At 52.8% G+C, this 12,851-nt stretch overlaps 1 protein-coding gene across 1 annotated transcript in view; it reads left to right on the plus strand.

Moving 5' to 3' along the window:
* Nucleotides 1-698: 698 nt before the first annotated feature.
* The window catches only part of RASA3 (RAS p21 protein activator 3), a 111,604-nt gene continuing 99,451 nt past the window's right edge, over nt 699-12,851 (plus strand). The window contains exon 1 of the mRNA XM_003799977.3: nt 699-816. Within this exon, the coding sequence (XP_003800025.1) occupies nt 762-816 (55 nt within the window). The 5' untranslated portion in view covers nt 699-761. The remainder of the gene's footprint in view (nt 817-12,851) is intronic.

Below are 12,851 nucleotides of genomic sequence, written 5' to 3' on the forward strand. Positions count from 1 at the left end.
GCGGTACGTGCGTGCTGTCCGCAGCTGCTAAGTTTTGCAAAATAGAGGTGAGAAATAGAGTCCTCGGGGCGACCAGACCAGATGCCAAGGAGGGGAAGACCGTGAGCAGAGCACAGACCCGAAAAGCAGGTGCGGCGGGAATCTGCGTGTGTATCAGGCAGGCAGGGTCGGAGAGTGGGTGCAGAGCGGTCTGACCCCGGCCTCCCCCGTCCCTGAGCCCGACTCGGGTGCCTGCCCACCCCTCCTCCACTGTGCCCGGACCGCCGGGAACACACTCCGCGCCCGGACACAGTTCCGTGCCCAACACCACCCCCCCTCAGGGGATGCCCTTCACTGCTCCTGAAATTCACTCCCTGGTGCTCCTCGTTCACTGCTCGACCCCGCGGTTCACTCTCTTCAGTGCCCGACCCCCCGGTTCTCCCTTTTCAATGCCCGATACTCCCGTGCACCCCCTTGAGCGTCCCAGGCTCAAGCCCACCCGGGTCCCCTGGCGCAAAGCCTAGCGGGCCTGCCCTTCCAGTACAGCCTCGGAGACTGAGCCCGCCCCTTCGAGTCTCGGCCAATGGGGAGCTGGACCAGGCCGTAGGCGGAGCCCCCATATTCCGCCCCTGCGCTCGCCCAATGGGTGGGCGCGTGGCGATGCGGGCGGAGCCGCGGGGTGCGGACCACTGCGGCTCGCGGGGCTGCTGCCCGCTCGGCCCGCGCTGCCCGCTCGGCGCGCGCTTCGGGGCGAGGCTCGGCGGCTCCTGTGGACGCGCAGCATGGCGGTGGAGGAGGAGGGGTTGCGGGTGTTCCAGAGCGTGAAGATCAAGATTGGTGAGTGCCCGCCGGGCAGCTGACATGGGAGGGGGTCTTGCCGGCTGGGGCGCCCCCAACCGCGCTCCCCAGTGTCTGCCTCTCTCCCGGCCCCCGCTAGGGGGACGCGGCGGAGGCGCCCTCCGGGTGATGCGCCGTGACCGGAGAGCGGTCTGGGCTGGCGGTGCGGTCCGCTCGCCGCCTCTCCGCCTCCCGCCTCCCCCGGCGGCCGGCTGGGCAGAGCAGGACCAGGCGACTACCGCCGACCATGCTCCCTGGAGGCGCGCGGGGAGGTGGGGTCCCCGGCACCGAGAAGGTGTCTGTGTGAGTGTGCGCTGCGCGCGCCGGTGGATGTGCGTGGGTCTGTGCGCGTCAGTGTGCGTGCAGGAGTGTGTGCGCCCGCGTGATTGCGGGAGTGCGCGCGCGTCTGTCTGCTTGGGAGCTTGCACTTGAGGTGTCAGATCCACACTATTGAGATATCCGCATCTCTTCTCCGCCGCGGCGCCCAGAAACTTCTTTCCGGGAAACCGGTCCACATCTGTCCCCGACCAGCCACTGGCTGGGGCGTGCGCGCGCGCTCCTGTGTGGGTGGATGCGCGCGCACGAGAGACTCCGCGTGTGCGTGTGTCTGCGGAGCGCGCTGGATGAAGGCCCCTGCGGGGCAGGAGCCACTGAGCTGTCCCTTCAACCCCCTGCCTTTGAGAACTGACGGCCAGAATCTGGGCTGCCGGGCAGGGGAGGGAGAGGAAGTGCGGGCCCTGAAGGCGGCTGGGGGAGGCTGGGTTTGGATGGACTTGGCGTTTTATCTGGAGGGATCTGCTTTTCCCTAGTGGTTTCATCCTGGGAGAGTGATGGGCGAGTCCTCCCTGCTCTCCTCCAAACAGGGTTCGTTGCTGGAGTGACTGTTACAAGTCGGTGCACTAAATGTGCTGGGGGAGAGCAGGGTTGGTGCTGTCAGGCCCAGAGTGTCCCTGTCCCCAGGCCCTTCTCCCCACTGCCCTGCGCCCCCATCCTGATGTGTTCCCATGTGCAAAACGCTTCCAGGAACAGAGCCAGGCTCCAGTCACTGCGGGAGAGTCAGTTGTTGATGACATTCGATGCTGCCTGAGGAATTCCAGAGACCCCAAATCAGCGCGTTGTTTCCTGCCGGCTTTATTTTGGTTTACAGATCATCGCTGAGACACTGTTTTGATATTTGGCTCAGAGCACTGCAGATGGGATGTGGCAGCACTTCAGCTCTGAGTAGTTGGCAGGGGAGGCGCTTCTCTTGTTTATGTGGCTGAAATCTGCTGTCACTTTTGTATCAGGAATGCCCCTGCATGCTCTACCTGAAGTGTCTGACACATTGTCTCTCTAGGGTCATCTTGCTGCATTTACTTCAATTTCCCTTGATTAATGAATGAGTCCAGTGAGGTGTGAGGAACCACAGGGGACCGTGGCTTGGGTGTTGCCATGGTGGCAGGTGGCAGTGGGTCTGGGGGTCTATGGTTCTGGGGCACAGCCAGTCCTGAATTGAAGGGTCATTCCCTTCCCAGCAGCACCTGAAGTAGGATGGAGGCGAGGGGGACCCTAAATGTCCAAGAGAGTGGTGGCACTGGCCTTCCTGGGAACCCAGCCTGATACCTGGCATCTATGGGAGGGTCCAGATGCCCACACATCCTGCAGAGGCTGGCTGGCAGGGAGGAGGCTGAAGAAGCTGCTTGCTCCCACAGTTTCTTCTCCTCCCTCTGTGTTCCACTTTAATCAGTGAGAAGGACTGGCTCAGAGGGGCTTAGACCTCTAATCCAGCATGGGGACTGGGTATAATCTGAGCCTTGGCCCCTCCTCCCCCCATGCTGAGGAGCAGTAGCAGTGAGGACAGGTTAATAGCCCACTGTACCAGCTGCACGACTCCTAGAGTGTTGACTCTGGCTCTGGAGACCCCTGTTTTTCTCTCTCCTCCAGGGATGTTCCATGCAGGGTTTGCTGCAGGTGTGCCCCTCCCTGCTGTAGCTGAGTGTATGGGAGCTCAGCTGGATACCTTCTCTCATTTGAGCGGAGAATGGTTTGAGCTGAAGATGTCAGAGGTGATCTGTGGATGAGCTGATTTGGGGTTTAGTCTCCCTTAACTGTTTTCCATGGTCCTGATACTTTGGGGCCCTGAAGGAAAGCCTGTCAGGAGAACGGAAGTAGAGGATGGTCCAGGGCAAGGTGGTGGTTTGGGCCCTGGAGGCACAGACAAGATGGTGACGCTGTCATTGATGTGGGCAGATGTGTGTTAATCAGACACTGCACACAGTGTGCTTTCCTGTTCCTTCACCTCAGGCTCTGCTCTCTAGGCTCTGCGCTCCACGCCCTAGTCTGCTGGTGACTTGCTGGGTGACCCCAAGGTCTTCCCTTCATAACCTTTTCCCTTGGCAAAAGGCAGGCAATTATTGTCTGCTGTGTCCTGCAGGAGCTTACAAGACAATACTGTCCGGACTTACGTTAATGCCTACCCCCTCACTCCCAGAAAAAGAAAAATTGTCCCTAAAGTTATACCATAAGCAATATGCTACTATTATTTAGAAAGAAATGCTGAAGACTTTGGGGGTGGGTAGGAGCTTTTTTTTTAAGATATGAGGGGTGTTGGCTTTTTTTTTTTGTTTTTTGAGACAGAGTCTCATTTTGTCATCCTTGGTAGAGTGCTGTGGCGTCAGCTCACAGCAACCTCAAACTCAAACTGATTCTCTTGCTTCAGGCTCCCAAGTAGCTGGGACTACAGGTGGCCATAACACCCAGCTATTTTTTAGAGACGAGATCTTGCTCTGGCTCAAGTTGATCTTGAACCTGTGAGCTCAGATAATCAATCAGCCTCTCCGAGTGTTGGGATTACAGGTGTGACCCACCGCTCCAGGCCGGTGATGGCCTTTTTAAATTCTTAAATAGTTCTGGGATGTATAACAGTGCTTTGTCTGAATTCATTCAGAGGCTGAAGTTGGAATAAACGGGAAGAAGCTCTTCCTTTTACCCCTCCCTCTTTCTTTTTCCTTCTACCTTTGCAAATGAGATAATACAGAGGAGCCAAATAAAAGTAAGGCATTTTTATCATAACTATTTTGAGTCCTTGTCTTGAAGCATCTACTACTTTCCCCATTTAAATTTAGCAGGGTTATTTTAGATTTGTTCTTCCTTACACTTAAACATTTTAAATGTTGTATATCTTTGGTAACAATATCATTTTTTACAGCTGTGTCTCAGTGCGCCAAGTGTGACTGAGCACAGGCTTCCTGTGAGATCCCCACTTTGAGGAAGTAGCTGTTCTGACTGTGCATGAGTCAGGCCAGGCAAGAGCCCTCCATCGCCAGCCTGAGGCCTTGTGGTGTGTCTGCAGTCTCTTCCTGCAATATTCACTACTTGTTTTCAAAGAGTGATCTTATCTTGATAAATGTGTTTCATACACAAAAAATATTTCTCTTAATCTATTAAAAACTTCTTTAAAAATTTCAGCCTTGCTTTCTAGGTTGAGAAGGGTCCTCTGGAATGCTTGTGACTGCTTGTTTTGCTGTCTAGGTGAGGGCAGTGGGCAGGCCTGCAGGGGTAGCAGCAGGCTCTGCCTCCCTCCACTGTTTTCCCCACAGCTGCCTCCGTTCTCTGTCCTGGCCCCTTCAAGAGGCTTTCATGTTCCTTTGTTGTAAGGCCAGAACTTGTCCACAAGGAAGGGCCTGTGGCAATCTGGGTCATGGTACCTTAGAGCTGACAGCTTTTGTAGAGCCCTGGGGACTGCGGACCTGGGCAGGCTCCAGCCTTGAGCTCTCCAAGAGGAGATGGGAGGATTGCAGGATGGGGTATGTGGAGGCATTTCTAGATAGTGCCCCTTAGCCATTCAGCCAGGTGGGATATGGCAGCAGCAAGAATGTGCTATTTCAGGGCCTTCGCAGTCAGATTAGGAGCTGGCCTAGAGTGTGCATAGTACCTGGGTAACAAGTTGGAATATTTACTGAGGGAGGATCTTCACTGGGCTAAGGCAGACCTGAAACAAGAGCATTTTGTGGACACGAGGACACAAAGCCAGCAGCACTATACGTTTTCCTGCCTGTCTAGCCTCACATGGCCCCAGATCCTCCTGGTTAAGAGAACTTGGATATTCTCTTAACCGAGCTTGGCTAAGTGGCCTGTGCTATTTTTAACTTGTAAGAGTGAATGTGCATGGAAAAAAAAAAAGAGTGAATGTGCATGGTTGCTTGCACTTGGGGGTCAGCAGCACTGGGTTTGCTGGGTGTGTATGTGGATGCTGATCTCATATAGGAAGTTTACATGTATCACCTCATTTTATTTATGTTCTCCCAACCCCATGACGTTCACGTTGAGTGATGTAGTCTGCCCAGAGTGGCCCAGCTTGTGGGAGCCACACTGGGATCTGAGTCCACATGTGTGATGCTGTGTCCTGTTCTCCTCACCCCTTAATCTTACCAGTTTAAATGGCTCTTTCCTTTCTCTGTGATCTTGGACTTGACTGAGGAGGGTGGCAGATTGTGGAGAGCTAGAAAAGAAAGAGATGTAGGACTTCAGGGACCAGAGACAGTCAGTGTCCAGAGGGAAGGAAGGGACCACCAGTGGTAGTGGACATCAGCCTGGAGATCCCAGACATGCAACATTAGCCCAGATGTGCTGAGATAGAATTCAGGGCGAGAGGACTAGGGGAGATGAGGTCTTGGGGTGCAGAGAGGACCCCTGTGAACAGATGGGTGGCCGCACAGCCCCCAGGCACATTAAGGCCTCAGGCCACGTATGGGCCTGAGGGCAGTACAGGGCCACCTGGGACAGCTACACTTGTGTGGAATCCAGCAACATTGTAGGAACCATTTTTATTTGCTTCTGTGGGGCTCAGGAGGCACTTGAAGCTAATGAGAACATATATAAACACACTTAAATGAATTAACCACGTCTTCCTGAAGGAGTTGAACATGATGCTTCCTAAAAGAGTTGAAGCGTGGACACGTATGAGTTTGGAAATGAGGTGAACGTGTGGCTGGGAGCACACACACCAGGGACGGTCCACCTGCAGCTACTACAGTTGCAGTTATGAAGCGTGAAGAGCAAATTTCACAAGAGGCAACTGGATTTGAGGGCAGCTGGGAGGCCTTGGAGGGGGTGTAGGCCTGTCCAAGCTCTGAGAGTATGTGCTGGCCATGTTTTTTGGTGATTCTTGGTTTTATTTATTTATTTATTTATTTATTGTTTTCAATTTCATTTATTTCTAATTTATTCTATTTTTTAATTTTTTGTCCTTTATTTATTTATTAAGTCTTTCATATTTGTACAAATAATCATCACATTGAATCCTATAATGGCATAAATGTATTTATGATTCTTGGTTTTAGATGAGCTCCTAACTCCCTTGGTGTCTTCATTGTTCCTAGTGGAGGGAAGAGCCTCTTCTGTGGAGATGAAGGAGATTGCCAATGAGCAAAGGAACTGTGGCTGCTCAGATCTCTAGATAGGAAGTGTCTTTTCTAGTGTAATCTTAAGCTATTGTTCTGTTTCTCTTTTAACAAATTAGACTTTTACTTAAGCGGCTACATGAGCGAAAAAGGATGTGTGCTGTGATAAGTGGCAGATGTTGAGGTTGGAAAGAGCCCACACAGGGTGTCTTGGAGGGGGGCTTTGAGCCTCTCACTGAAGGGAGGGTGGGGTTTCTAGAAGACAGGGGATCCCCTCAGAGGCTAGCACAGATAAGGTGGCCAGAGAGGGGTGTGTGTGGATGGCCTTTGTGCTCTAGGTGGGCAGGAGGGGACTTCAGGGCCATGTGGAGACTTGAATGCTTGTCTGCAGGTGCTGGTGGCATCTAGAGGGTGCAAGGTGAGTGGTCAGGGGCAAAGGTGTAGCCTGGGGTGGCCCTCAACATTTCTGCAGCCACCTGTAAGGGTTGGGGTCTGTGCTGGAGAGAGGGAGGGGCATACAATGCGGCTAGGACCTTTTGCTTTGAGCAGCGGGCAAGGATAATACTCAGAACGCCTGCTGCAGTAGTACCTGTGGCCAGTGGCTGAGTGAGCCCAGTAAAGTGAGGCCACCAAGACAGGTGCCTTCTGGTCACGTTCCACCCCCCCTCCCAGAACCCCCATTTAACAGCCGCCAAGACTTCCCCAGGCTGCCCTGGTGCTGCTGGGATTCCCAGGAAAGGAGGATTCTTTGGGAAAGTTAACAAGATTTAAGTGCCATTATTGTTGTGTCTTTCCCCAGAATCTGGTTTGGACTTGGAGATTTTGTACGCTGAAGTGTGACTCTGACCTGGGTGTGGTATCTGCATTGAGCGTGAATAGGCTTCTGGCTCTGTGTTGGTCTCCATGGTTGCTCTTTCTTCTGTGTCGAGAGGCTCACAAAGTAACCTCATACACAGGTGAACCTCTCACTTAGGGGAAGGCAGTTACACATGCCCCGAAATCTTCTCTTTACCTTTGCTTTGTTTTGCTTTTTTCCTTCTCCTTTTGCTTCTAAATCCACTTCTGGAGGTTTGCTTTGTTTTGTGTACATCCTTCACATTCTCCTTCCCCAAGAATCAATCACTGCTTAGGGAGCCTGTGAACAAGCCAAGTAAGGCAGCAGGTGGCTCCTTGGAGAGTGCAGTCATGTCAGCACTGGTCATGACTGTGCACAGACAGGCCTGCAACCACAGTTCACTGGGAGTGAGTGGGGCCTCTCAGCCTGTGTTAGCCAGGACTACCACTGTGAGCCACCATGCCCGGCTAAATGTTTTCAACTCATCCTCCTGTGGGGCCCCCAGGAACAAAGTGACTTTTGGAGTCACACCTGTAGCAAGAGAGTCTTAGGGAAGTCGGCATCAGAGCATGGGGACCCTGGCTTCCTGTTGCTGTGAGCGGTACAGTTCCACTGTGGTGAACTTGTCCTTAGTGAGGCTGGGGTGCTCTTGAGAGCAAGGAATGGCCTCTCTTGGGTGTGTTATCAAGCCATTCCCTCAGACAGAGAGAGTTGGCTCCCTCCAGAGGCCCTGTCCTTCTTTACTTTCCTTTAATGTAGCCTTTGGGTTTGTCCAGCAAGGTGACAGGCATGTTGCGTTAACCAGTGGTCCTTGTTCATGACAGCAGTGGAACGATGGCTCATGGTGTGCCCAGTGGGATGGGCCAGGATTCAGCTCAGGCCACCTGCCAAAGAGCACCTGAGCAGCATCAAGATGGTGTGGGCAGCCTGCTGGCTGGCAGCTCTGGATTCCCACTGGTGCCTCTGCTGTGGCCCTCTGGTTTCTGCACTTGAAGGTTCCCCTGTGTAGTACCAGTGGTAATCTTGGCACTGCCTGAGGCAGGGTACCCCCTGGGTAGGGGCAGGCCGCTCAATTTGGCATTTGGGGCGTTCAACCACAAACACCCCAGCCCCTGGGTGCTTGTCTTATTTGGGTTCACATGGCAAGGTCAAACTGGGTACAGCCTGTTAGAGACCCAGAGAGGCAGCCAGTTCCAGGAAACCATCTGCATGCAGCCTGGGGACCTGCCAGGCTGGACTTTCATTCAGAAGTCTGGGCTGGGATGCTCTGCAGGGCTGGTTTTCCCAGGGTCTTGGGGATGAGGGCTTTGCAGGGGAATTCCAGATCCTGCAGGGAGGTAGCTGGCTAGCTTGGCCTCTTCAGGCAGCCTTGCCACCCTGGGTGCGGCTGAGCCCTAAGCTTGGGAAGGATGCTTGCCCCTTACCTCCAATTGACCTCTAGGACAGTCTAGGAGCTCTACTGAGGTCATAGGGTTCATGGTGGGCCCGGGGTTGGGGGGGGCAGGATCTTCTAGGTTCAGGGGTAATTGCTGGGATAGGAGCCCAGCCTCTGGGCCCCACCTGCCCCTTGGCCACTTACCTACAGGGAGGGTCCTTCCAGGAAGCCTGAAGAACAGCTTCGAGTGTCCTGGGTATCTCTGGTCTCTGTGCATCCTGATTGCAATAATAACATTCACAGCTGTAAACAGTTTGGGATGTTTAATTTACTGTAATGTCCACACGAAAACTCAGACTACAGGGGGCAGCCTGTCTGAGACTTGCAGGGCTAAGGAGCATCTTTCTGGGGGATTGGGAAGGCTTCAAGTTGAGGGAGAGTGTCTGTCACCTTCACTGTCCCACAGGTCTGCTCTTGTGACACAGTGTGTACATACAGACGCACATGCATACTCTCAGCCTTGGGGCCACTGGTGGGACAGAGATGCTTGGCTCAGCGCATGCAGTATCACCTGGGATAGTGGTATGAGGGAGGTTCATTGCTGGCTCCCACCAACCTTCTCTTTATTCAGGGTCCATGGCAGCAGAGATGGGCCAGTCCAAGCTGAGTAAGAGACATAGAGTTTAAAAATTGTTGTTTCTCAAGCAGTTCTTACTACTGTTTTCTCTACTGGACAGGCTAAGGCTGGACAGATACAGGGCTGGCAGGCTGACCTGGGGCTCTGTGCTGTGTCCAAGATCTCCTCAGCTCAAGGGATCCTCCCAACTTTGCCTCCCAGAGTGCTGGGGTTACAGGCTTAAGCCACCATGCTGACCTGGATTTGTTTTTTCTGACAACTTCCCTCCCATTTGCTTCTGATCTGCTCTCTTGGGTGTTGGGAGCCCCCATCTCTAGGGGGCTGAGACCAGCCCTGACTGTGTCACTTGGGAAAATATTCTGGAATTCAGGTGAGAGGCATTACTCTAGGGACAAACTCAAATCCTCTCAGATCTATGTGGAGAGAAAACTACAGGCAAACGTGGTGACAAATGAGAAAGCACCTCGTCCCTGTCTTGCAGGTGCTGGTGGAGGAGGGTCCCCACTGTCAACCTTTGTGGCAGGTTTGGTTGGGGGGATCTGTGTAGGGCTCTGCAAATAATAACATGAAATGCTCTGCTGCCAGGACCTGGGCCTTCTGGTTGTCCCCTTGTCGCGAAAGCTCTGCAGTGACTCACTCAAGGCATCACGGGAGGTGACGTGAAGACCTTGGTCTGTCTTCCTGCAGTCCACAGCTGGCCATGTGTTTGGCTGAGCATTCCTTTCCCTGTTCATCATTTCCTGCCCTGCTTGGCCCAGTGCTCAGTGTTCAGAGAAAGAGCCCTCAGCACTGGGACCAAGAATGTGTTTGTGAGTGTCCTGAGTGGAAAAAAGGCCATGTGGAAAGAAAACCCTCTTTTTACTGTCTTGGCTAGGTACCTTTATTTTAAAATGTATTTTGTTGTATTAAGTATATTTCTGTGTTTTCTTTGGGAAGCCTTTTTTGCCTTCCTTGTCCCCTTCTTGGGCCCCAGAAACCCTTTTAGTGGCTGGGCCCATGAGGAGGGAAGAGGGACCAGAAGTGCCCCTGTCCGTGAATAAGCATACTTTAATGTTCTCTCTCAAATCATTCATTGTCATGGTGACAGCTCAACAGCCCACCCTCCCCCCACTCCCCAGCCAACTGCCCTGTCCATGGCTGCACTGGAACCAGCCAGTCTTGTGGACAGTTGAACAGTGGTGTTTTAGAAGTGGCATCTCCTGGCTCGGCGCCTATAGCTCAGCCGGCTAAGGCGCCAGCCACGTACACCTAAGGTGGCGGGTTCGAATCCCCAGTCCGGAACCGCCAAACAACAATGACGGCTGCAACCAAAAAATAGCCGGGCGTTGTGGTGGGCGCCTGTGGTCCCAGCTACTTGGGAGGCGGAGGCAGGAGACTCGCTTGAGCCCAGGAGTTGGAGGTTGCTGTGAGCTGTAATGCCACGGCACTCTGCCCAGGGGGACAGCTTGAGGCTCTGTCTCAAAAAAAAAAAAAAAAAGAAGTGGCATCTCCTGCTGGCCCAGCACAGCAGGTAGGTGATGGGGTCTGGCTAATGGCTCTCCCAGGCTGGGCTGGTCTCCATGGCTGTGAGTTGCTCTCTGAAGCTGGCTCAGATTTAGTATCATCATGGCTTAAAAGTGGGGGCAGCATGGGAAATTTTTGTGTATATCTAATCTGGGAAATACTGTGAAGCTTGTAAATATGTTGTCTGGGCATTCTTGATTGTGTATGTTAGGGTTTGAGGGTAGCGTTAGGATGGGATAGAACACAGAGGACAGGATGCCACAGATTAAACTTCAAGGTCACACACCAAAAAGACAATGACAAGAACTTTCTGTTGTACTTGATGTTTTAATCACAAATACCCTGCTTTAGTTTATTAAAGTAAAATTATTTTTCAAGCTTCCCCTCCTGAGATGCACTTAGCAACTGGGTCTGAGTTTCACCAGCCAGCAGCTGGGTTCTGAGTTTGCCCACTTGGCTTGTTCTGTGTCAGTGGGTGCCACCATCAGATACATCCCCAGGCCTTGGGAATCATGGACTTATTATTGCAGGATATAAGAAAAACCTAGGCCTTGCTTTTCGAGATTCACAGACTAAAGAAAGGAAAGATAGGATACTCTTGTCACATGGTCATGTATTTGTGAGAATAAAAAGGGGGATTTTCAGGTTCCTTGGGAAGGTATGGGTGTACAGGGCTGGGTCACTGTTGACCTTGAGGGTATCGGGAGCTAGGGGGACACAGGACTGGGTCACTCTGACCTCCAGGGTGTTGAGAGCTGGAGGGGACACAGGGCTGGGTCAGGGCTCCTCTGCCCCAATCTTTCCTCCTCTTGGTTCCTGTGTGGTCTCTAAGGTCTGCTTGTGTGGCAAGTGAGAGAGAAAGGAAACCCAGGCCCCTGGCCACATTCCAGTGAGAAGGGAAGATGGGCAGACAGGGCCGTGGAAGGCTTGCTCTTTCCCCAAAGGTCCCCTTTGAGTACCCACAGCCATTGGGTGGCCATCACCCCAGCTCCTGGCTTTGCTCAACAGTGTTCAGGAGGAGAGGGAGGGGCTCACATGGCTTCTTGACTATTGGACACCTTGTCCCTTCTTTGGGAGTGGACAGCCTTGCAGAGGGTGTAGTTCTGTGGCTCATCATACTCTTTGGTCCCAGGAGGGAGCCTGTCTAGTAGCTTTGCCTTCCCAGGGGACATTGCTGGTGTGGTAGAGGCAGGTGGTGTCCACATCCTGCAGTCAGTGTCTGCCCCTTGTCCATGGTCCTGAGGTCGAGGTCCTTGTGTAAGGTCATTCCTGTAGGTTACATTTTGGAGAGAGAAGAGATTTGGGGACACTGAGGTCATGTTTTACTGCTGCCCACTGTGCCTGTGTGACCTTGGAGGCTTTTAGCATGAGTAGGAGGCAGTGGGCACTTGGAGTTCTGTGCACATTTGCCAGTGAGTAGCATCTAGTAGCAAGGACTGAACAGGTGCTGCCTACCATCTGGAGTGTGGGCAGGAATGTCCAGGGCCCAGGGACTGAGACAGGCATGTGAGACCAGGCCACCTGGTGTGGATCCTGCCTCTGCAGCTTCACAGCTGCGTGACCTATGACTGGTTACTTCACTTCTTAGTTCTTTTTGTTGAGACCAGTTGTCCCTGTGTTGCCCAGATTGGAGTGCAGTGGTGTTCACAGGTGTGATCATAGCTCACTGTGGCTATGAACTCCTGGGCTCAAACCAGCCCCTTGCCTTAGCCTCCCGAGTGGCTGGGACCACAGGTGCCTCTATGCCTGGCTTGTGCCTTAGTTCTAATGTTATACAGTGAGGACAATTGTGATAGCTGTTAGTTACGATGGGTAATGACTTGAATGGCTCAGTGTTTGTGGGGTGGTCATCTGCTCACCTGAGTATCCTATATCTGAAATTCCTGGGACCTGAAGTACTTCCAGTTTCAGATTTTTTCAGAATTGGGGATATTATATTTCATATTTTGGCATTCCTAATCTGAAAGCCAAAAACCCTCTGGTGGGGCTCAGTGAGCACCTATATCTGCTCGAGGTCACAACTTTGTGGGCAAACTCAGGACTCATGACCAGCCGAGAAGATTCCTCAAGGGAAGGTGGAAGTTCCTTGGACTTTATGGACTTTATCTGCACAAGGAAGTGTGGGTTGGGGAGATGAGCTTGCCAGTACCCGAGCCCCAGCACCCTGGACCCAGAGTTTCCATTTGATCATTAGAAGCACAGCAGCCGGCTCGGCGCCTATAGCTCAACCGGCTAAGGTGCCAGCCATGTACACCTAAGGTGGTGGGTTTGAATTCCCAGCCCGGACCTGCCAAACAACAATGA

This window comes from Otolemur garnettii, unplaced genomic scaffold (assembly GCF_000181295.1).
Source record: "Otolemur garnettii isolate 467f Iridium unplaced genomic scaffold, OtoGar3 scaffold00161, whole genome shotgun sequence".
NCBI classification, from domain to species: Eukaryota; Metazoa; Chordata; class Mammalia; order Primates; family Galagidae; genus Otolemur; species Otolemur garnettii.